This window comes from Pezoporus occidentalis, unplaced genomic scaffold, assembly GCF_034315485.1.
Source record: "Pezoporus occidentalis ecotype Australia unplaced genomic scaffold, CSIRO_AGI_Poc_V1 ctg211, whole genome shotgun sequence".
Taxonomy (NCBI): Eukaryota; Metazoa; Chordata; class Aves; order Psittaciformes; family Psittacidae; genus Pezoporus; species Pezoporus occidentalis.
Window position 1 is genome coordinate 1,861,478 of NW_026913976.1, and position 24,562 is coordinate 1,886,039.

General features: G+C 41.9%; 1 protein-coding gene across 1 annotated transcript; it reads left to right on the forward strand.

Annotated features, from left to right (window-relative positions):
* On the forward strand, positions 1–23,344 carry TMEM45A (transmembrane protein 45A). The gene is made up of 7 exons (XM_062619569.1): positions 1–308; positions 12,286–12,406; positions 12,525–12,734; positions 14,855–15,067; positions 15,770–15,954; positions 18,050–18,195; positions 19,951–23,344. Exons 3-7 carry the CDS (start codon positions 12,545–12,547, stop codon positions 20,042–20,044), a joined length of 828 nt encoding a protein of 275 aa, XP_062475553.1. The 5' UTR covers positions 1–308; positions 12,286–12,406; positions 12,525–12,544; the 3' UTR covers positions 20,045–23,344.
* The last annotated feature ends 1,218 nt before the right edge of the window (positions 23,345–24,562 follow it).

Sequence of the window (24,562 nt, forward strand, 5' to 3'; positions counted from 1 at the left end):
CCTGGAAAACGGGGCAGGAGGGGGGCACAGGCACCGCGAAGCGCGGATTCAGCAGAAGCCTCTCTCTGTCCCGAGCCCTTTTATTTGGCTCTGCCCCGGGTCCTCCCCGACCAGGAGGGGAGGAAACCGCCCGCCCCCCACGGGGCCGCCAAGGGAAGGAACATCTGGGCAGTCGCGGCGCATCCCCTGGATGGAGCAGCTGGAGGGTCCCGCGGCCGCTGGAGCCTGGCTGGAGCAGCTGGAGGAACCCGGGCCGGCTGCGAAACCCCTTGGACAGGGCGAGGAAAGGCGAAGGAAGAAGCTGCGAGGTAAGGGCAGCCCGAGTCTCCTCAGCCCCGGGAGAGCGGCGGGAAGGGATGGAGGTCTACCCCGCTCAGGCTGCTCCTCCGCGCAGTGCGGGCAGAGCAGTCTGAAGGCAGGGAGGGCGGCGGCTATAGGGGTGGGGGTGTTTCATATTCCCCTGTGAAAGGACAACTGCTGCTCCATGTTTGCCTTAGGTCTGTCCATGAGGGGCACTCCTGAGGTAAAAAGCCCTGAAGCGACTTTTAAATCCGAAGTATCTTCGGCGGAGGTTGCTGGTGTTAAAATACATCTGGAGCCCTGGAGTATTTTACCCTATGTACGACAGTTTTTGCAGCAGTGGTTCAGGGTGGTTAAACAAAGGGGGAATTAAGTGTTAGGGGTGTGAGTAAACATTTGGTTTAGTTTTGAGTTTCTTGTGTGATTTGTTTTTTTTAACTCCCTCCCTCCTCCTTGGGTTACTCAAATGGAAATGTACATCCAAACTTGAATCTCCAGGCAAAATCAAGAGAATTTAAATGTAGCCATAAGAATATTTAATGTATGAGAGAAACCTTCAAATTAGATTATCTCAGCTTCTCTATTCTATTTCAAAACAGAGTATCCCTTGGAAAAACACTTTCAGTCCCTGGATATGTTCAAATTTGTTTCATTTTTTCTTCTCTCCTAATAACACTTATTACTTAACACAGTATCAAATATTTAATTTTTCTGATATTTCAGAGCTTAGGAACTGAAGTGCTTAAAACCAAAATATTTATGCTTCTTAATTTTTAAAATGAATATTTGATAATAACTATGCAATTACCTACCTAGAACTTGTGATTTCTCCAGTATGTATAACTTTGTTTGCATCACCTTACATTACTGTTTCTGTAGACCTCTTTAAATTATGGTATATGTCATACTGTAAGTCACCCGTAATTTGCACTTTGTAATTTGTTTAAGGAATGTATTCTATATCCATTTTAGATGAAAATTCATCACTGCCTCTGGGATTACCTTGCTGAAGTTTGCTCAGATGTCTTTTCTGCTTTTCTGGGTTGCTTACATGGGCTTTTCCTGTATGCTTCTCTTTAGAAATGGAGCTGGGTAAACCAGACTGATTTTTCTCAGTTGTGGAGAGTGTGGTTAGAAATAACTGCTTGGAAAGGAAAGTCAAATGAGCCTAATGAGTGGCTTCAATAATCATGCCTGTGTTTAGGCAAACTGCTCCCTGCTTACTCTTTTCTTGCAAACCAAGCCTGCCTGGAAGCATCATTTTACTCAGTACTGCAGGTGGCCAGTAGAGCAGCACAAAAAATGGGCCCCTTTGTTTCCATCTGAAGACATACATGAATCAAGCATCAAAACTCTTGTCAACTGGCTCCTACTCTATTTGTTAGATGTGTCCAAACACGCTCATGCTCACTTGCAATTGGCAGCAGTAGTCATTTTGGTTGTCTCTTCCTAGCTATGAGCAAGGCAGGTTCCTAAACCCATAGATTATAAAGAATTAAACATTGTTTTTGAAATATCTTAGTTTTCAGTAGGGTGGCACTCTACTGTGGCACTCCTGTCTTATTGTGTGGCACGAGCCAGACCTTCAGTTCTGGCACTGTCTTTTGCTCCAGAAGATAAGAAGGAGACTTAAGTCCCTCCTAATCAATTTCTGCCTAAATTAGGGCCTGCTGTAACATTTCAGTTCTATCTGAGCAAAATTCTAAAACTCTTGCTCCACATAACCTAGCACTTGAGGCATTTCTAAGGTACAGAGGGTAGCATCTGTAAGACCAGTGGTTTTGGAAGAGGATACAACCCCCTGTGCAGCTGCTACTCTGATTGAATTACAAAGCTCCAGCTCCATAGCATTGTTCTTGGTCCCTCTATTAATTCTGTTGTCTGAGGGGAAGCAGGAGCTGAAGCCTCTGCTACTGTAGCCTTGCATTAAGAGGACTCTTCAGTTTCTGCTAATGTTGCATTAGCACAAACTGATTCCCATTTAGTGAGTATGAGGTAGTCCTCTAAGAGGAACTATACCTCTTTCCCTGATGCCTTTTGATTTTTCTAGATGGGCTAACTCACAGCTATTACCAACATTTCAGACTGTCTTGCCAGTGTCCCCATTTATTCATTAGTGTTTCTCTTTCTTTTCTGATCCACACAGCTTTCTGCTGTTGAGAGTGTGTTTCCCCCAAGCAATAGTTGATAGGATGCAGTGCATTCAGTTACCTGGATGCAAGCAGTATATCAAACACCCTGATCTCAGCAGGGTCAAAGACAAGTCAGCCAAGGCAAAGCTCAAGGTGCAAATCCCACCTGCTCTGTTGCATAGCTTTATGGAAATTACTGACAAGAAAGCTTTTAATTTTTTTTTTTTTTCATATCACAACATAATGTTGCAAGCCTCAAGCACTCACATCATTTGCTACAGCATCCAAATCTGGGAGATTTATTTTGAATCACTTTGTTTTCTATATAAAAGCCCTGAAGACATACACTACCTAACGGTACACCACAGCCAGACTGGATGGCTGAAGTTTACAAACCATTTAATCAAATAACTTCAGAAAGCACAGGTTTAAGAAAAGTGGCTGGACCTCAGCAAGAGGAGACAGCAAAATGCAGCAATTTAACACTAGAGGCCAATATTCTGGACACACGTACCCCTGGTTTCCAGTCTCCTCCCTAGCAGGGGACAGGAGAAGTATCACCTGCTCGTTGTCCAGGTATGAGCTGTTACAAGCATCACATTGGCTAACTGACCCCATTTGTAATTTCTTCTGTAAGAAAATTGAGTCCTTCCTGTGAACACCGTCATGGACTTACCAGTGCTCTTGCATTTGCTGAGATGAGCTCCCTCCCAGTTTTTGTCGATTTGAGACTGTCTTTAAACTGAAAGCTTACTAGTATGCACAGCACAGCATCACACTTCTGCTTACCATCTTTTATTAATGAGTCACCCCATTGTAATTCAGCCAGCCCATTATCTAGTACTTTACATAATGAAGAGAAATCTTAATGCCTTTTCTGCATAGTCACTGGTAGTTATGTTAAGGGAGCAATCCTTGCAACCAAAGAATTATAACCATATTGTGGTCAGACAAGTCCTTCTCCAGGAACAGAACTCCTCACTTTTCTCTTTCAGATTTGGCTTCTTTTCAGGCAGAAAGTACCTTTTTAGACCATTCAAACACTGAATTTTCTCAATATACTCCCCTTCCCCTCTCTTTTTTTGGGGGGGGGCTTGTGTCTTCTTTTCATAAAGAAGTATTTGGAAACATAACAATTGCAGCAACTTCTAGCAGTCTGTAAAGAGCTCTGTAAGTGTCAAATGCAGAATCTTTCACAGGCTGGGTTGTTATCTCTATTTATTATAAATATTTGTCATAGTCTGGTGGTCCTGTGAGCTTTGCTGTCTTACAAGATTTTTCCACTTAAGCCCTGACTCAATTGTTAAGACACTGTAGTTCCATAAAAGGGATGCCAATAAAGACTAAACCATATTTTATTTCATTTCCCTAAATCATCAAACTTTAGCTCTCTTGACATTTTCCTAGCCTGTCTATCAGGAAACAAAGAACATGTAGTTGAGCACCTCTGGAACTACAAGCAAGATTCAGGGATTACACCATACAAAACCGTTTTTTGTCGGGTCTCCAAGGAGCAGTCTTCTTACTGGTAGCATGACCTCTGCTTGGCTATGGACCTTCAACAATATCTAGGGTCCTGCAGAGGTTTTTTATTGAAATGTCTCTGACTGTTTTAAGGACAATAAAAGGAATTAACTGTTAAAAAAGAGAGCATATAGGAATTTCACTAGCTGCCACAATTCATGTTAAAACCAGGAAGCACTAATAGGGTAGCCATTCTTGTATGCCAATGAAGCGCTCCTGCAGCGCAGCAGTGGGATGTCGCAGCATGTCCTTCCACCACACCGTCTGCCCGGTAGTACTCAGCTGCTGCTGCACACAGTCAAAACCTTGCTCGAGTCTGCTGCGTTGGGAGGAGAGGAGCTGTGCACCAGCAGCACCTCACCTTCAGGGGAAGGGAACTGCTGCTCTGCAGGGGGGAGAGCCTAGAAGGTCACCCTGCAGGAGGCAGCAGCTACCGCGGGGCTACTAGGGGCAGGAAAGTGGCTGTGGTGGATGAACCCAAGCATCCTCCTGCAGGAGGTGGCACTCTCACTGCTGGAATAGTTTGCTCACATACCCATGATAATTTACCCTTTATTTCAGGCAGTGCTAGGAAATACTAGGTTTTATGGCCAATAAAGAAACTATGAATCTTTCATAGGAAAAACCAACTCTTATGTATCCTATGTAATTGCAAGATTTTATTTTTTTTGTGTGTGTATGTTTTTTTGAGTTTGTGTTGGTCTGAATAAAAGCCTCCAAATCGGCAGTCCTGAAGACAGAAAATTTCATATCCACAGACTAGCAGCTGCTCTGATACCAAGAGCCAATGGTAAGATCATTAAGGAGTGTTTGTTGTCCCTGGATAACCCCTGGAGTTATCTTGGCTTGGCTATGGGAGCAGTCAGAGAGTCACACTGAAAACATGGAAAAAGCCAGAAAACTGAGAGTCACGAGAGATAAAAAACTACAGTGAAGATCACTCAAAGGGCTGAGAAGGACAAGTATCTGGGAAGGAGCTGTTGTTGACAAATGCAAGGCACTGGAAAAAATAGAGTGGTTCAGGTTGTGGGACCAAACTCAGCACTATGAGAAATTGCCTTTTGGAGTCTCTTGTTTCTTAGCCCAGTATATAGATTTCTTGACATTATCTCTTTAGGATTTTTGGGTTTCATCTGTGTCTTGTAGGCCTAAAGATTTTGCCAAGGGTTGAATTCTTCTCTTACAGGTTTCAGAGATGCCTACTCATGACTTTTTTTTCTCTTTTTTTTTTTTTTAAATCTGAAAATCCTTACCTCCCACATACTTAAGCCAAAAATATAAAGGCTGTACTGTCAGTTTTTAGCATTTCAAGAAGTCTTGAGTCCTTTAGCTTGAGTTCATTAGCTTTAGTACTTTCAGTTCAATTCTGAAAGACCTATAGGTGCCAGCTGAGTATTTTCTTAACACCAGAGCAGCGACCTCATCTGGAAATGTGGGGCTGTAGTTGCTGAAATACTTTTAGTCATTACATTAAATCAGTACTGCATTTAGTGAACAAAGTAATTACAGCAGACATTGGTTTTCAGATCTGTGCTGGTCTCCATATTTACAATTTAGTGGCTGAAGGGTAAAAGGCACATGCCTTGTGAATATGTCTTTAACTTCAAGTAGGAAACTTTGGTACTGAACTAAACTTATCTGATATTTTCTTTCTCTTAGATGCATTCAAGTTTTCTGGATTCTAGTTTTCAGTAAAAGCTGTATGATCCTAGCTTGTGCACTGATTAGGAAGTGTTTGTGAATTGGTTATTTCCTCCTCTTATCTGGGTGCATTATTCTCACTGACATCATGATCAGTTCTTGCAGGTGTTATGGATAAAAACATTTTCTATCAAATATTATAAACGCCACATATTTTTTCCTAATCTAGCACAGTTTTCCCATTGCAGTAAATCTTTGTGTTCAGCTTCTGTTATCATATGGCTCCGTAGCAGAAATGAATCTATTGCAGAAGTGTGAGTCTGTGGCTTCATCACTTGTGTCATTTCTGGAAAAAAAACCCCTCATTTCTGGTCAACAGTCCTATTTAACATCATGCAGAGCTTGATAAACACAGGAAATTGCAAGGCATACTGCTGTGGCAGGAGAATGTGTAGGGAAGGGAAGCTGCCTGCTTCAGGGCTAGTTCTGCCTGAGCTACTGCTTGCATCTCCATCCGGTGCAGGTTATGCTGCTTGAGCCTCTGGCTTTTTTTAAAGAGATAAGGTGGAAAAGGGGATTAATCTAGCTCTTCAAGAAGCCATCTAAGTAGCCCTAAGTTTCTTCATACCACTTGCAAGTTTTGCCTTAGTCCCCACATGGGACTTAAGAGATCAGGAATCAAACTTGTAGATGTTAGGAAACATTCTTCCCCAGGAAGTTGGGAAGCATTTAAGTCAATCATGTAGGTCTGTTTCTCGCCTGCCTTTCATGCTTCTTCTGGTGTAAGTGAAGTAATTTTCTGGATTAAAAGACAGCTTTTAATACCCACAAAAATGCACACCTTTTAGAATCATAGAATCATAGAATAGTTAGGGTTGGAAAGGACCTTAAGATCATCAAGTTCCAGCCCCCCTGCCATGGGCAGGGACACCTCACAGTAAACCATATCACCCAAGGCCTTGTCCAACCAGGTCTTGAACATTGCCAGGGATGGAGCATTCACAGCCTCCCTGGGCAACCCGTTCCAGTGCATCACCACCCTAACAGGAAATAATTTCCTCCTTATATCCAATCCAAACTTTCCCTGTTTAAGTTTTAGCCCATTACCCCTTGTCCTATCACTACAGCCCCCAATGAAGAGTCCCTCTCCAGCATCCCTGTAGGCCTCCTTCAGATACTCGAAGGCTGCTATGAGGTCTCCACGCAGCCTTCTCTTCTCCAGGCTGAACAGACACAACTTCCTCAGCCTGTCTTCATATGGGAGGTGCTCCAGTCCCCTCATCATCCTCATGGCGCTCCCCTGGACTTGTTCCAACAGTTCCATGTCCTTTTTATGTTGAGGACACCAGAACTGCACACCATACTCCAAGTGAGGTCTCACAAGAGCAGAGTAATGGGGCAGGATCACCTTCTTCGACCTGCTGGTCACGCTCCTTTTGATGCAGCCTGGGATACAGTTGGCTTTCTGGGCTGCAAGCGCACACTGCCGGCTCATGTTCATTTTCTCATCAATCAACACCCCCAAGTCCTTCTCCGCAGGGCTGCTCTGAATCTCTTCTCTGCCCAACCTGTAGCTGTGCCTGGGATTGCTCCGACCCAGCTGTAGGACCTTGCACTTGGCATGGTTAAACTTCATAAGGCTGGCATCAGCCCACCTCACAAGCGTGTCGAGGTCCCTCTGGATGGCATTCCTTCCCTCCAGTGTATCAACTGAACCACACAGCTTGGTGTCATTGGCAAACTTGCTGAGGGCGCACTCAATCCCACTGTCCATGTCACTGACAAAGATGTTGAACAAGACCGGTCCCAGCACCGATCCCTGAGGGACACCACTCCTTACTGGTCTCCATCTGGACATTGAGCCATTGACCACAACTCTTGGTGTGCAGCCATCCAGCCAGTTTTTTATCCATCAAGCGATCCACCTATCAAATTGATGTCCCTCCAATTTAGAGACAAGGATGTTGTGTGGGACAGTGTCGAACACTCTGCACAAGTCCAGGTAGATGACATCAACTGCTCTACTCTGTCCATCAGTTCCATAGCCTCATCATAGAAGGCCACCAAATTGGTCAGGCAGGATTTCCCCTTCGTGAAGCCATGCTGGCTGTCACCAAGCACCTTGTTGTTTTTCATGTGCCTTAGCATGCCATCCAGGAGAATCTGCTCCAAGATTTTGCCAGGCACAGAGGTGAGACTGACTGGTCTGTAATTCCCCAGGTCATCCATTTTTCCCTTCTTGAAAATGGGGGTTATATTTCCCTTTTTCCAGTCATTGGGAACTTCACCTGACTGCCATGATTTCTCAAATATGATGGCCAGTGGCTTAGCAACTTCATTTGCCAGCTCCTTCAGGACCCGCTCATGGATTTCACAATTTATTTTCCTGAATGCTCACTCAGAAACTGCCTTCGCTCATCATCCTGTCTGTTGCCAGCAGATTCACTGTTCCGTTCTGACCCAGAGAGTAAGATACAGCCTCAGCCAAGGGATGAACATCCCAGGTACACTGCTACATAGGGAATTTGTAGGCAAACATCAACAATCGCATTTGGTCGGCAAAGTTGGAGTGTAAAGCACTTATGCAATACTATGCAGCTTTCTAATTGCTGGGAAAGCCTTAATCTTGCAGAGTTTTGTGTGATTATAGCAAGAAAAATCATGCTTGGAGTTTTCATGTGTGAAAAAACAAAAAGCATCTCACATTCACAGGTAGCAAGTAGCTGTAAATTATTGTTGCACCTCATTCCAGTCAGCTGAAGAAAAGTTGCCTGGTACTTAAGAATTTCTAAACTACATTGACTACATTTACACCTCATTACCTTTTTCTCCTGTTGCCTTGTGACCATGGGCCCCTGGGTAGGGATCCTGGGGGTGCACAGAGCAGGTAATGGGCGATTTGATCAGCAATGGTTAGTATATGCTCACTGGAAAGCCAAACCCTGTCATACATGGCAAGGCCTGTGACTGGGTGATGTTAGCTGTCTATATGTCTCTTGTAGGCATCAGCACTGGCATTGCCTGGCAAGCTTAGGAGCAGGATTTGGATAGAGTTGAGGCTGCACAAGGAGGTCACCCACAGCAGGTACTCATGCAGCACCTGGTGTGAGTGGGTGGCTTTGAGGGGCAGTGGAGGGAGCATGAGCAGACCCTGCATGACCAAACCCAGAGCTCATGGCTCTCAGCTCTGGGGTAGCCTTGGGATTTTCTCTACTTGAGTCTCTGGCAGATGATGCTCTTTAGGGGAAGGTGGTGGGCAGCAAGGAAAGTTTGCTGCCGAGAGCATGGCTGGCGCTCTCCCAGCACCCCTGGCCCTGAAATCACTGAGGATAAAAGAGGGCCTGGGATTTGCACAGGTTACAGCTTCAGTCCTCCAGTGATTTGTCTACTACCTTATGGGATAAAGTTCTGTAAAAAAATAAGCCCTCAAATTTACTGAGTATTATCATAACATGCTGATGCTATCTTTATCCAATAAATAGCACCTGACATATCGTAACAGGCTGGCTCCATCAGTGTCATTCTAAGCCCCCAAACTATGCAATATCACCTGGTTTACTTGCAGGCAAAACTTCTCAGTCACATCAAAACTGTGAGTGGTGGCATTTGACTTCTAGCCTCACCAAAATACACTCTCGGGCCTGATTAGAGAAAATTCATGAATTCAAAGTTTAAGGTGATTTCTGTCATAATGTTTTCAAGTTACTAAGGATTTAAAGTGTAATTGATGTAAATCCTTTCTGAAGCCCACTGTGCTGAGATTCAGTGTTCCAAAGGTGTGCCATAGCAGCTGACTCACAGATCTGATATGTCTCTTTTTAGAGAGATCCCACAAATAATTCCCAACATTTTTGGGCAAACTCAAGCTGAAGTTTACACTCTCTAAAGAAATAATATGTGATTGTATTGCTTATAGCAAAACATCAGTTTTTCTGGTTCTGTTTTGTTTATTTCGGATATGCAACGGTAGCTTCTGTATCAGACTTCCCTTGTTCTTAAAAGCAAAAAATAGTTTTAAACAGAGTATCCTGATGGATTACCCAGATTTAGGGCAGAAATATCCTGCAGTGATTAGAGCTCTAGCTAACCCAGGTGTGAATTTACAGACTGAGAATTACTTTTGAAGTTTTCTATACAGTGCACTACAAATGCCATTAGCACACTGTTGTTCATTTTGACTCTTATTGTTACTGTACTCTCCTAAAGGGAGGCTTTTCACAGGTTTAATTTACCTTTTTAATCCAGTATCTCCCTTTGATGTAGGTGATGTGAGTTACAGGGTAAATCTTCCTATTTAAAATGCTCAGTAGCTGTTGAATAATATCTAATAAATAAAGTCCTTCTAAGGAATAGTATTCAGTGAGATCAGACATATGGTGAGGAAAGGCCACTCTCCACTCTTCCCCTCTTACTTTCATGCAAGGAAGGGAAAAAAACAATGTGCTACAATGCCTTTCAGGCCAGGAAGTTTTAGAAGAACTAGAAATTAAGGCTTCCAAAGCAAAACAAGCATTTCAAAGTTTAAAGCACAGTTTAGGCAACTGTCTAAAACTTTAGCTCCTATTAATATTGCCTTTTTTTGAGGCAAACTATGGTGCAGTGAGTACTGGCAGTGATGCACAAGCTGGGCAGATTCTTTGAACTAAAGACATCCCAGAATGAAGTACCTCTTCAATGACACCATGGGGTTGGGTCTAACCTGTGGGGCTGAGCCCCCCAGCCACACCACTTAGTGCTTGTCTGTGCTATAGGCTGCTCAAGACTGAGCAGTGCTTTCCCCACCTGCAAATAAAACAGATGTAAACTTAGCAGAGCTTTCAAGGTGTTGAGGGAGGCAGAGGAAGCAGAGAAAGGCTCTCCCAACCCTTGGACTACCACCTCCTCCTCCACCACTTCCCAGCCCACCCTGCGCTAGGACCGGAGATGCTCAGCTCACAAGCAGGCTGATTTAGCACCACTAACACATGCTCAGCCCCAGGGAGATTTAGAGATTAATTCAGCATTTTGTGAGTGGGATGGAGGTGGTCATCACTGTCCTGGTGGCTGGGGGCCCATGCTGAGAGCTGCCTACCATGTCTGTCATTGCTTGCTCCTCCTCACAGCTTTTGCTGTCCTGATCAGGGTGGCTAGCCAACCACCAGGTGAGGCAAAGCCTCCCACAACAGCTCTAGGCATGGCACCCTTGCTTTTCTAGTTAACAGAAGACAAGTAGCATGCAGGAGCCCTTCCCAGACAGCAGAAATCCCAAACAGAGTCCTCTTCATTTCATAAGAATAGATAAACATGTCTCTTGTTCTTTCTTTGGCTGCCCCATGGCTGCCAGGTGCTGCTTCCTCAGGAGCCTTCCCAGGGCTTAGGACAGCCACCTCTGAGTGATTTCCTTCCAGTATGAAGTAAAAGGTATGCTCAGATGCCAGCACTTGGCACCTCTGAGGACACACCCAGAAATGGCCTTGCTTGGGCAACCAATATCACATTTCCCTTTTCTTGTACTTCAGTAATACTTCCGTAGGAATTATCTAAGTGGAGTTTTATCCAGGGAAAGCTTTTAAAACTAACCCCTCTCCTTCTGCAGCACTTATACTGGAAGACATCAGCTCTTGGAAGAGGAGGGGACAGGCAGCAGAGACAGGACATTCTTCAGCATCCCTGTTTAAATCACAGCCTGCCTCACGCAACACATGAACATTTGTGTTTTTTTTGATTCTCGTTTGTGGCTATATAGGTCGTGTTTCCTCATGCAGTTGAGTAATAGTCTTATGGCAGCTTCAGGACCTGTGCAAGTTTCTCTTCTTCAAAATAATGCAAAATAATGCTTTCAGTGGAGCTTAGGCTCCAGAAACAGGAGAGAGCTCACGCTACGTGACTAGACAGCATTATGTGAACCATCTGCAAGTACTCTATGGCCCACAAGCCACAGTTTAAAACTTCTTGTGCAGAGCTGACTGTACAAAATACTTACTGGAAAGAAAAATATACCAGAGCCTCCATATTCTATTCACAAACAGATAGCTAACAGTGTAGTGTGGTGATCAGATTTGTAAATCAGCCACAATAATAACAGAAAATATAGATTTCCAATGCTTCTAAGGTGTTATCCTTTATTTTAACCTCTGCAAAGATTTAGTATGCCTTTGGGTGGCACAATAACTCAGTTTATAATAGCTTAAAGAAAAATTGTAATTTAATATTAAAACTGTCACTTTAATGCAGAAGCTATTGGAGCTAAGTTAACTCTCCTTAAAGTTTGGGTGATGACCAGAATTACTAGATTTTATTAATGGCACTGCTTTTAAATAACTGTATAACATTAACTAATAACCTTATCACTCAGTGTACTTGGTGTACTTGATAATGTGCATCTAATTGTGGGTGCATAATTCACCTATTAAATACTGAGAATGGCTTGATGTTTGAAATCATAACAAGACTTCAAATTGGAATGCAGAATACAATTTATTAGTGAATAGCTACCCATTGTTTCTGTATACAACTTGGATTTCCTTCAGTCAAGTATTGTCTTGATTTCTATTTGTGGAGTGAGGAAACAGAAAACCCCCTCTAAATGTGAAAGAACCAAATTGTGAATATTCATGTGTCTCTTTTGCTAGTATAACTTCAACAGCATGACATAGTACACTATGGCATTTTTTCTCTCATTTTGCCAACTGCCAGCTTTGTATTTCAGATCAGATGCCTTGCAGTTGGGTCTTTTACTTTGATTCTGCACAGCTATGAAACTGGGAGACTAGCTGGGTGTTTGGAATAACCAGTGAAGATGAGTACCCACGTTAATTTTTAAATAGAGTGTGAGTACTTAATTCTGTGATACTTTTTTTTGATCTATGCAAGGAGATACTTTAAAATTATAACCCACAGAATTCTCCTGATACTCCCATAATCAATCTCCATTTGCTTCACCTTCAGGTGTTGGCTAGCAGTAAACCATGGGCAATTTCAAAGGGCATGCCCTCCCTGGAAGCTTTTTCCTTCTTTTTGGCTTGTGGTGGTCAGTGAAGTATCCACTGAAGTATGCCTGTCGAAAAAACAAGAATGCTTGCTACCTTGGTTCCAGGGCAGGATTTCAGTACCTGGAGTTTGTAGAGGGGATCATCAAAGCTGTCTTTGCCCTGATCGGTAAGTAAGGTGGGCTGACAATGAAAATGCTATGTCTTTTAACACTTTTTTTTTTTTTTTCTCTGATAAAACATCTCATTGTGTTTTGGTGTTTTGTCTTTTAAACACCAAGAATCTAAGAACTAGTGGGGCTACTGCTATTAATTACACAGTTATGATCATAACAGGGTTTCCATCCATAGCACTCTTCTGGAGCTGAGTCTCCTGACAAGTTCACAGCTGGTCCGAGTGTTCATATGCTGTTCACTACTTCAGGGAGGGAGAAAAGATATTTAGGCAAGGGGCTCTCACATGCAGACTGGGAGCACCAGACTGTGGGGGCATTGCTTTTCTGTTTTGAATCCCACCATCTTAGATATCGGTAGTCTCCACTGAGTTATTGGTAAAATATGTAAATGCAGATGCTTCTCCACTGGTGTCATTTAAAGTGAAAATATTCACAAAGAAAGACTGAGCTCCAGATGTTATAGCTGCAGGACTTTTGCAACAGGGTGCTGGTGGTGGCCTGTTTCTCCTTCTGTTGTGGACTGGCCTGGGTACAAAGCCACAGGGATGGTTTAGTGGGTTTTGCAGCCAACTAGAAGTGCTTAGTTCTTGTTTATGTTCCAGCAGGCTGTATGTTAGCAATTTATCTTTCTAGAATAAGTAAACTAAATAACAGGGGGCCTGGGGAGCTCAGCACATGTAGCTTTCAAGTTGAAAAGGATCTTAATTTTTAGTATTACTAGATTTTTAGGTTCTATCTGGCTATTGTTTTTTAGATGCTCAGAGTTGCTTGGTTTTTGATCAAGGTGCAGGCTGTGCCAAAATCTTGTTCTTGCTCTTCTTTAAGATCAGCTCTGAAGAGATACTGTGTGTACAGTACTTTGATATGCCTTAAAAAAATTATCAAAACCTAAATAATAGCATTCATTTTGAGGTGTGAGTGGGGACGTCTTTCGTACAGATCTCCCAGTCAGTGTCTAGAGGTAGTTGGGTGGCTAAAGTACTCATTTAGCATTTTTATTTTCACCATGAAACAAAAAAATGTTATTTTAATGTATGGTAATTTCAGTTCACAAACGTGGACAAGAAACCCTGGTGAAGACAAAGAGTAAAAGTAGCAGAAAGAGTAAACCCTGTCGTTTCTGTGTTAGGAAATTTGAAATAAAGGTGGAAAAGTATTGCATTTGGACTGCAGAATATCTACTTACGCAGCATGATGCTGGCCCGTGCTTTGCAAGCAATGTATTTAACTTTGAAGTTTTAAAGTGTAACACGTTTTAAATCCTTCCCAAGCTTCACTGATATAAAGTATCTAAACGCAGCTTTCCTCTTGCAGGAGTACTGCAGCTATTTAGTAAGACACTGAGGGGGCCAAGGTAAGGGAGGCAATGGAGCAGCAATTCAAATACTAACTTGGTATACATTCTCATGGGACTTTTAATAACTGTATAGTGGAGGGATTTCCTTTTATGGCTTTATAGGAAAAATCCCCTTTGAACTAAGATTCTGAACTCTGGCATCCTGCACACTGTAGGGGACTGAAACGGTAAATCTTTCTTTTGGGGACTTCAGCATGTGTTACACTCATGTTTGAACCACAGGAGAAGGCAGCTGAAAAATTCAGTTAGAGGACTACTACAATAGCAATTGTTAGGACAAAAAACCCAGCACAGAATAGCTGTTCACTGCTGGAAACTGCAAGATGCAGATAGTCCAACCAGGAGCAGAGATGAAGCCTGGTTTTCCCTGGCTTTCTCTTCTCTGAATTATGTGATGCTTAATATATGCTCTAGCTCACTCTGCAGTCTTCCCATCAGCAAAGCAGCTTATTTCATCTCTCCTCCACCCACTGCCTATTTTCTTGTAAATTTATATAAAATTAATATCTTTGAGACCTCTGTGCATTTTCACTTGAATTTGGACATGTTAAAAACTTTATTGCAAATGGCTGAACTGGGCAGAAGGGAGGAAAATGTAGCAATCACCCAGAGCAATCCTCAGGCAGCCAGACTAAATCTCAAATTGACCAGTGTTACGCTGCATGGGAATATATCGTTTCCTCTATTGTTTGCATAAAGACTTATCATCACCTTAAGCATCAGGACAAAAAGTTATACTTTTCATTTCATGTGCAGGAATGGTGGCTGAGCAGTTTGTTCCTGATGGACCTCATCTGAAGCTCTACAATTATGAGGAAAAGCACTGGGATCACCTCATGAACTGGCAACATGCCACCATGTACCTCTTTTATGGCATATCAGGGTTGGTTGACATTGTGGCTCACAGGACCAGTGCACTGCCTGTGGCCATGGACAAGATGATGCTTTCGTTAGCAGTGTTTATTGAAGGTCAGTTTACCTCTTCCTGCAGAAGTGTGTGCAAAACTTGCACAGGGGAATGCGTCTTGGGTCTCACATCAGTCTTAGAGAATGAGCCTGCAGGAGCTGAGTGTTTAACTCTCTGAAGTGCCTAAGAAAGATCAGTCTTGGTCCTCCTTAAACTGCACTGCAGCCCAGAGCATGATCACACATCCTAGAGGTGTATCTGTGCTTCCCAGCTGGCTTAGATAGCAACAGAAATGTTATAAAAATAGCAGCACAAGCCTGTTTTGAATAAGTGCTCAGTAGCTCAGGTATGTGCTTCAATGTATGTACAGACATGGCCCACAAGTTAGAGTGCTTTTTCACTTGTACAGCAATCATATGTTGAAATTGCACTGGAGACCCACTCACTTTGTGTTTTCTGTACACGCAGCATATCTCATAGCATCCCTCTTGTTACACTGCAGGCACAGATGAATGACACTTTTTGTTAATGTGTTTTAAACGAAGGGTGGCAGAGCTACAACTTCCCATGCAATTTCCTGGTCTGAACTGAAGAGTGGGAGTACACACTACTTAAGAATTTGTCTTAAAAATTGCTGTTAGTGCAACTAAGAATGTGATATTGGCATGAAGAGAAATGCTAAAGGTTCACTGTTTTATGAAAACAGATGCAGGGAGATTTCAAAGGAAGAAAGTATCTTAAAATGATCACTTAATTTATTCCAGGTTTTCTCTTTTGCTACCATCTTCATGGGAGAGCCATGCTGGATGTCCATGTTCATCAGTTACTGCTGTTTGCTGTCTTTGGAGCTGCTGTTTGCATATTTCTGGAAGTTTTCTTCCGTGGCAGTATTGTGCTAGAGATGTTTCGTACAAGCCTTTGCATATTACAAGGCAGCTGGTTCTGGCAGGTAGGTCACTTTTCTGCCTTAGGAACTTCTTCCTTCACCAAAATTAGTGATTTAGCCCTTTGAAGAGGTTTCATAGGGGATGTAATATGCCTTTTAAACACAGACCTAAAAGGACTCATAGAAAACAATGCACTCTTAATGTCCCTTTAAAGATATAAAAGTATTTCTTGTATCAATTTTACAGAAGAGGAAGCAGAAGCCATTTTACTTCTTGTGCATTTTATCAATAAAAAAGCTAAGGAACTTTTCTTGAGCTCTCCCTTGTTCACTGACCATTCTTTCTGACCCTTATAATGTCCTGTTCCAAATCCACAAGCCAAATGGCAGTGTTTTTAGAGCCCAGCAATATATGCTGTTCTTTATGAAGACAATCTCCAGTCAGCTGCTGGAGCGGTGAATAGATGCCCAGCAGAGTACTGGATGGGTGAGGCAATGCACTCATTGACATTGCCCAGCTCAAAAGGTATTTAAGCTCCCAGTCTGCGTTAAGAAACTGGGTCATGCAAAGCCTCCTGCTTTTCCAGGGCTCTGGAAACTGAGCAGAAGAAAAACCAGCTGAAACCGTGGTATTTCAAGGATGTGGCTCCCAAAAGGACTCTTCAAAAATGCAGCTTCCATGCCCTCACTTACTTGTGATTCTATCCAATTAACAGATATTTGATAATGACCCTGTCTCTACTGTCAGAACAAGAGAAAGAATTTAATGAATTGCTGTGATCTCATAACAAAGAAATAGGAGCACTAGTGCTGATGTGTTTCATCTTACAGTGGAGAACTGAGGTCACTCCAGAGATTTTTCTTTCCAGCATGTCTAGACTGGCTTCCCTTTTTTATATGCTGGCAAGACATGATGAAAAAAAATGTTTGCTGTTTCTCAGGAGAACTGGACACTCAGCACCAAATCAAATACCTAAATACTAGCTCTGGCAAGAAGACAGACCTCCTCAACGGCAGTATTTTTCTATAAGTGAACTCAAGAACCTGGTGTTGCAGCACTTTGTGGTTTATTTTCCTGTTTGTACACTTTTTATTGGTGATTTAAGAAGCTTTACATGAGAGGAATTAGACACAACCATTTATTCTTTGTTGTCCATCCAGTCTAATTTTAGAGCAAGTTATTTCTTTAGCTCTGGAGACGATGTGTTTTTTGTTTCAAAGTGAAAAATTGAAGAACTAAAAATACAAGCAATTAAGTGTAGCTTTTTTCACACCTGCAGGAGACTTCAACCATATGTGTGACTGAAAACCACGTACTGGCTGCAGCATGACAGATTTGTAAAAAGTAAAGGGAACTTCTGCATCATCAACTCCCTCATTCATTGAATTCTCTGCATGGAAATGCAAAATGCACTCCTCCCATCCTCCTTCCTCTCCTCTTCCTAGGTCCTAAATTCTCAGCTGAACTGCTGAGCCATGGCTCTGAAGAGTATTAGGCAGTACAGAGGACCAGTGCTTGACATGCAGACCCCTCTGCAGCCACAGGATTACTAGCTTCCCACCTTATGCATTAATATCAATTTGATCTTTTCCAACTCTGAATGTACAAATTAGCTATGTATTTCACATGGCCGAATAGCCTTGGGTGACAGCTCCATTTTTAAGTAATTTCAAAACCTGATCTTTTTCCTGGATGGCCCAGAAGAAATAGACTTATGTTCACCTTTATTTATTAATTTACATCTTCCGAATCGTGTAGCACATTCCCAGACACTGTTGGGAAGAAGTGAGTGAGTGCAAACGGCCGGGTAGGCTTTCTTGTTGGTGATGTGCTTGCAGTTCAGACCACACAAGGCTGAGCACTGGCGCCTTTCCATAGAGTACATAGCTGTGATTGTTGTGGGACTTGTTGGGCAGGGTCCTTAATTCTCTGGGCAAGAGCAGGGGTTTCCTGGGACAGGCTCTCCATCTTCAAAGGCACTTCTGCACAGAACTGTGTAAAATAATCCATTGCATCTGAGTGCGACTGCAAAATTGTTTTTAATAATAACCACAGAAATAATCAGCACTTAGAAAAAAAGAGATGTCTGCCTTGTGATAGGTAGCACAAAACATGATACAGCATGACTTTTGCTAAATATGTATTATTTTATTACAGATTGGCTTTGTGCTTTATCCTCCAAATGGGAGGCCAGAATGGAATCAGATGGATCATACCAATATGATGTTCCTGACCATGTGCTATTGCTGGCATTATGCCTTTGCTTTTCTTATACTTGCAGTCAATTATACAATTGTCAGCTGGTAAGTTATTTGAGACACTAAAACTTTGGAAACTTGTCTATTTAGTCTAGCAGAAGCCTAATTTTAGAAATGTCTCACTGACAAATCAAGTTTTCTACAAAGTAATTAATTGTCTTGCAAGGTAAAATAAAAATAGGTATTGTTAATCAATGAAGACAACATGATTCACTGCTTCAGTAGAAAGGGGAAAAATAGTCATGAAGCACAGCTCTGAAAGGATAATGCTTCTCACTTAAAAGAAGCTCTTTCTTAATAGTGTTCCATATATGTAAATGCATATTAAGTTAGAAGTAGGAGAAGTTTTTTTTCGTACAGCATCTTCTCTCCCAGTGGTCATCTCTAATTCCAAGTGACTTAGCCAGCAGGCTTCATGACTTTGAAGATTATTGGACAGGTTTCATTGCTAGCAATTCCTGTGATCAGACCTGATTTCTTTTCCACTAGCCAGTTTCATCCCCCCATTTCTAAAGTTAGCTTTTTTTTTTCGTGTTAATGCTGATAAAATTACAACCACAGTGTTAAATTAATTATAAAAATGAGCCTGATTCTGCCATGTGTGATCACCTGCCTGCAGGACCTTACCAAGCCTTTGGCTGCACTGTTCTAAACATGCTTCTAACCCCTCAGTTTACCCTTACCATCCTAATAGCCCTATTTTATCAGGCTTTGGCTACATGCAGTTCTTGCAGTCTTGCAAGAACTGAGATGCCAGTTCTTTTTGGATCTTTTGTCTGAAAGGCACTGACATTCAAGGCTGGGTAACTGGTTTGTTGTGTGAAGGATGGCAACTATAGAGTAGGTGACAGAAATCTTACATCCCTTCTGATGCTGGAAACGGCGGCTGGTGCAGCATGTCTTACAAAGAGTATGTTCAGGTAGTATCATTAAATGTAGCACATACTAATGTCATGGTACATGTTCACATTATATAGTTGTCACTCATGCTAACATACAGCTATTTACAACCAAGGCCTGTGGTTAAATACTGCCCAGATTCTTCTTGAAAACAGAAGCCATCTTTACAATGTCTTCCACAGTGGCCCACTACAAGTCTTCATACACCAGTCACCCTAATTCCCTGATGAGGTGCAGGAGTTAAGCAGTTTTTAACCATATAAAAATGGCCAGATAAGCCTTTGAGTTTGTCCTGGGTGCAGCAGTAGCCGTCATTTTTTCTCCTTCTTACTAGCTGGTGCAGTGCTGTGTTTTGACTTTCGGCCTGGGAACAGCGTTGATAACACCGATGTTTTTAGTTACTGCTCAAATGTTTAGACTGACCAAGGACTTTGTGAGTCTTATGATCTGACAGGGAGGAGGGGAAGCCAGGAGGAAGCAGAGACAGGGCACCTGACCCAAACTAACCAAAGAGGTATTCCATACCACAGCACGTCATGACCACTATATAAACTGGGGGCAGTTTCCCAGAAGGTCTAGTTCACTGCTCAGTCGGGCTGGCTATTGGTCAGTGGGTGGTGAGCGGTTGTATTCTCTTCCCTTGTTATTTCCCTTACCAATATTATTATTATTGGTGGCAGCAGCAGTGGTTTGTGTTATACCTTAGTTACTGGGCTGTTCTTATCTCAACCCGTGGGAGTTACATTCTTTTGATTCTCCACCCCACCCCTCCGGGAGCAGGGAGAGGAAAGTGGGGGGTGGTGGTGAGAGAGCAGGCTGCGTGTTTTTTTCTGGGTTGCCTACTGGGCTTAAACCACAAAAGAGTTACTATTGAGACCTCTCATTTTTTGTTGTTTTCAGGGCAGTTCGTTCAAAGGTTAAACAGTCCCAATCCATGGAAATGGGATTACTGAAGACATCTGAACGAGATCAGGAATCAGAAGATGAAATTTAGTATGAATATGGCTTGACTAGTTTACCTGCTCTACCATTAGGCTAACTGATACCTCATTTATGCAATTTTTTAACATCTTATTCCTTCTTTACTACAACTTGCTATGCAAATATCATCCATGAGTACTGTCTACATCTGCACAGTTACATCTTTATTGGTGGAGGGTAAGCTTTGTATTGATTTGCAGCAGTTGCACTAGTACATAGCTTACCACGTGATTCAAAGAAAACCAGACTAATATTAGACAGACTTGAACTGGATAAGGTGGCATGATGAAGTCTGTGTGTTTGCCTCATTAACAGCTAAGCAAAATGCTTTCTGACTGCTACTGAATGGACCCAAGTTTCCATAATTAGGGTGTTCAAGTAAATGTGTTTGCTGCTCTGCAAGTAACTGTGCATAAATAACTCTGCAGACCTGGAAGGAGTAGTACAAGATGAAAAATCAGATTTTTGCAGCTGTCTTGTATAACACTTCTGTGTCTCTGCTTGTGGCTTTATGCTGAAAGACAGTCTGTTGAAAAGCAGAGGTGCTTTCTCCTGTTGAAAAGAACGGGTGCTCTCCCCCATGCTCGCTGTTGTTTGGGATGTGCTCCAACCTCAACAAAAGGGAAATAAGTGATATGGCAAAAGTCATCAGAAAATGATGTTGCATGTAAGCACATTGCCTCTAAGGGGCAGAACTTTCGAATCATCACTCTTGCTCTAAATATGTCTTTCAAAAGACTGACATGGGCAGCTTGTGGTACAGCAGCACTTACACTCTGTTTTCCAGAGGATTGGGAAAGGAATTTGTGCTGGTGGCCAGCAAGCGGCCATTTTACACATGCATCAGTGATAAGATGGTCATGGTAAGATGGTCATTCTGGAAAACAGCCTCTTCCCTTTAAAACTCCTTCTAAAGATACTATTTTCTTATTATTTTCTGAAACAGGCTAATGCAGGACAAAAAAATCCTGTTCAAATAATGCCTGTTCATCAGGTTTGGTGCTGTGGAAGAGTGTTTCTTTTATTATTCAAACATTTCCAGATGCTCATAAGGGAGTGCAGAGCTGAACTCTGGTAGGTGAATTAGATTTGTAGGATCTGGTCCCTCCACTTTTGAGCTTCCTTTAAATTTTTCCAGTGTGAACCAGAAAAATTGGTAGCATAAAATTACTAATTGCAGTGAGAAGGTTGCTTAATTTAGGTAATAATATAGTTTGTAGCTCAAAGGGATCTCGGGACTCAGAGAAAAAAAGGAAAAAGAAAAATCAAAGGCTTTTTCTAAAGCTGTTTAACCTTCAATACAACAAAAACATTCACTTCATTTTTAAGAGCTACCTTTTATCTCCCATTTTTCAAGGAGTACCTTCCTTAGCTGCACATGCTATTAATGCTGAATTTTAGACTGCCAGATTTATTAATGTGTTTCTGAAATCAGTGGTGCTGTTTATTTTGAAGGACATTTTCAGAAAGTGCTTTGTTTCTCATATGCAGGAGCAGGGCAGGTTTCTTCACTGCTCTTCTTAATAAATATATTTGATACTGTACAAATATTAAGGTGCTGTATCTCTAAAATAAAAGGAGAGCCTCAGAAGAAAAGCATAATAAACTGGCTGAGCTTTCTTAGAACACTTAGAAGACTTCAGTTGGTAATTCTTTAGACTATTTTAGATATTTGCCAAGTATTGTGAAATGACACTTGTAATCAGGTGCCAAATTATCCACATGAACCTACTTTGGAAATCAAGAACAGTTGGCTTACAGACATTTCTACATTTACAAATATAAAATGGGAAACTGCAGTTTGCTAAGCAAAGATCACCGCTTTTCTTAATAATTGCTGTCCTTTTCTAAGTACCTTTCTCTGAAGGATCTTGGAGATTATGGTGAACTTTAATGAAGCCCGTCTCAGGACACTCTTGTAAGCTAGGTTTTGGTATGGCATTTTTGTAGCTCCATGTCTCAGCTTTACAGTGATCTCACTATAAACTCTGAATTAATTTTTACTCCACTCTGCAAATCTAAGACTTGAGTTTCATTGCTGTGATTCCATTAAAATCAGATTTTCTGTTGGCATAAGCAAGAGGGAAGATCCATGGCTTTGCTGAGGAGCTTACCTGTTAATTGCAGCAGGGATACACTGGCGAAATACAGTGTGTCATTACACTCAGCTATAATCTTCCCTTCATTATGCCACATTATTCTTGTTTGTAAATAGTTGGGACTATTTTAAAGGGCAAATTTTTTTCTGGTTAGAATGGTTGGGGTACAAAGCTTCTGCAGTGCTGGGAGTGAAGACGGTGGTTATGTACCAAAAAGAACTTGGGAATTATTACAGCAGTCTGTTGTGATAAGCCCAAATCAGTTGACAAAGTGAGCCTCATGGGATTCAGTGATCTGAGTGAACATGGAGAGTGCTCAGCAAACTCTCCTTTTGAAAAAACTGCTTTTTCAGAAACAAGAAATGCCAGTACTTGAATGTCATGGCCAGAAGAGTGGCTGCCTGACATGGTCCCCCTGTGACTGCCTCAGCCTGGTGGCTCTGGCTCTGTCCCTATTTACATCCAGCAGTGGCTGCAGGTGTGTGCATTTTCTTCGCAGAAAACATGAGCAGGACTCTCAGCCTCCTGAGAGGTATCACCTATATCTCTTTCGTCTCCCTGCTGTGAATCTCCCATAAACGATTGGACAACTGAACGAATAAGCCCATCATACACATCTGCTGGTTTTGGTGCAACCATGCTTTGAAAAGATGCTTTTGAAGAAGCCCAACCTGGAGGCTAATGCAGTCTGTGACACAGAATTGTAGGGCAGCCTTCTTACAAAAACTCTTTTTGCATTGGGGAAAGTGGTATTACATTATTTAGCTTGAAGAAATGCAAGGAAAAACAGATCCTGAAGCCTCAAAGAAATGATAGTCTCTTGGATTTTATTTGTAATGCTTTTGTGCCTGCTATATTTTTGGTGCCACAAAGGAAAGAAACACTCCATTTCACGGTGGGTTTTTGCTACACAGAGCTCTTTACCCATTCTTCTCAAGCACTGTTCAAAAGAGATGCTCAGGAACAGTAAGGTAACTATTACAAGTTAGGAGGTACAACAGTCAGCATTTCACTAGCAACAGATTTTGCTTGAGTTGAATGAGTGGAGGGAAGTCTGACAAGTTTACAAACATCACTTAGAAAAAGGTAGCTGCTCTCAAGAACATTGAAATTATTGTTAAATATTGGTGCTTTTGAATATCTGCATGGTAGTTTATAATAGACAAAATATGCCTGTAATATTATTTAAATAAAATTGATTTATTCATATAAAATGTCCGTCACGTTTCAGGGGAAAAAATATATGCATTTATGGGGTATGATAGACATGTTACTCTTGTAGCCAACCCAGACATTTGAGAGAGTTGCACTCAAGTTCAGGAAAGGTCAGTGCTGCCTTGTCAAATTCCCTTGATTCTGTTATTTAATCATAATTTACAACACAGTTGAAAGCAACTCTTCTTGAGGTCTGGGGAGTACGATCCATGAAAGTCAAATGCTGTGGAAAAAGGAGGTCTGCACCTGGTCTCCTGTATCATACATAATGGGGCAGCCAGCAACCAAGTAAACAGAACTGCATGAATGGGATCTTTCTGTTTTGGCAAGCTTTATAATAAGAATATTTATGATTTTATTTGACTTTGCTGCCCTTTTCTTTTAAAGAGAAAAAAAAAACACTTTTTCTGCTGTAAGGTGAAAATGCATTCTGAAAGAAAAAAGCTGACACATTTGAAGACATTTTGGCAATTACAGATTTTGACCTTTTCATATTTTTCACCATTTTCTAAAACTAAGACTAGGGACCATACCTGATAAAAAGTAGCAAACAATTTTGTGAACTCTCAGACTGCATTTTAGGGATAAATTTATTAAACTTTATAGTTCCGTGGGCTTGATACCACTTTGCTACATATTTGACAGAGAGTGTTTTTTAGAGTGGGATGCACTTACCTGTATGTAAGAAAACTTCTAAATTTATCTAGGGCCAAGTAAGGGATAGAAAGTCAGCACTTCCAAATTTCCCATTTCATCTGGTTGTTCACAAATCTGAAAGAGCTGCATAAGACTTCTGAAAACTATCAGTCAAAAACTTCAAAAAACTAGAAGTAGCTTTAAATAAACCACTCTGGGAATCAACCAGTTTGCATTAGAAAGTCAAATGTACCAATGTCACTGTACACCCTCTGGTTGGCTATCTCCAGCCACATTGCCAGTGTGACTGTTTATTGTCATGGTCAACCTCAAAAATCTGGTGACAAGATACATGCCCCATCCCATTCAGGCAATCATGTAAAATGCACATTTTTGCATTGGCTCTGTGTGAGACAGATGAACTCCAGTGTGTGGCAGAAGCTTGGCTCACAATGGGAAGGCGTTTCCACCTGTGTGGATGACTTGGGACCTCATGGTTACATTGGTAGTGGGGTGAGGCATGGAGGGAGGCCCTCATGCACCATATGGGGAATCTGGTCTTGGGACAGCACTGCCTGAGC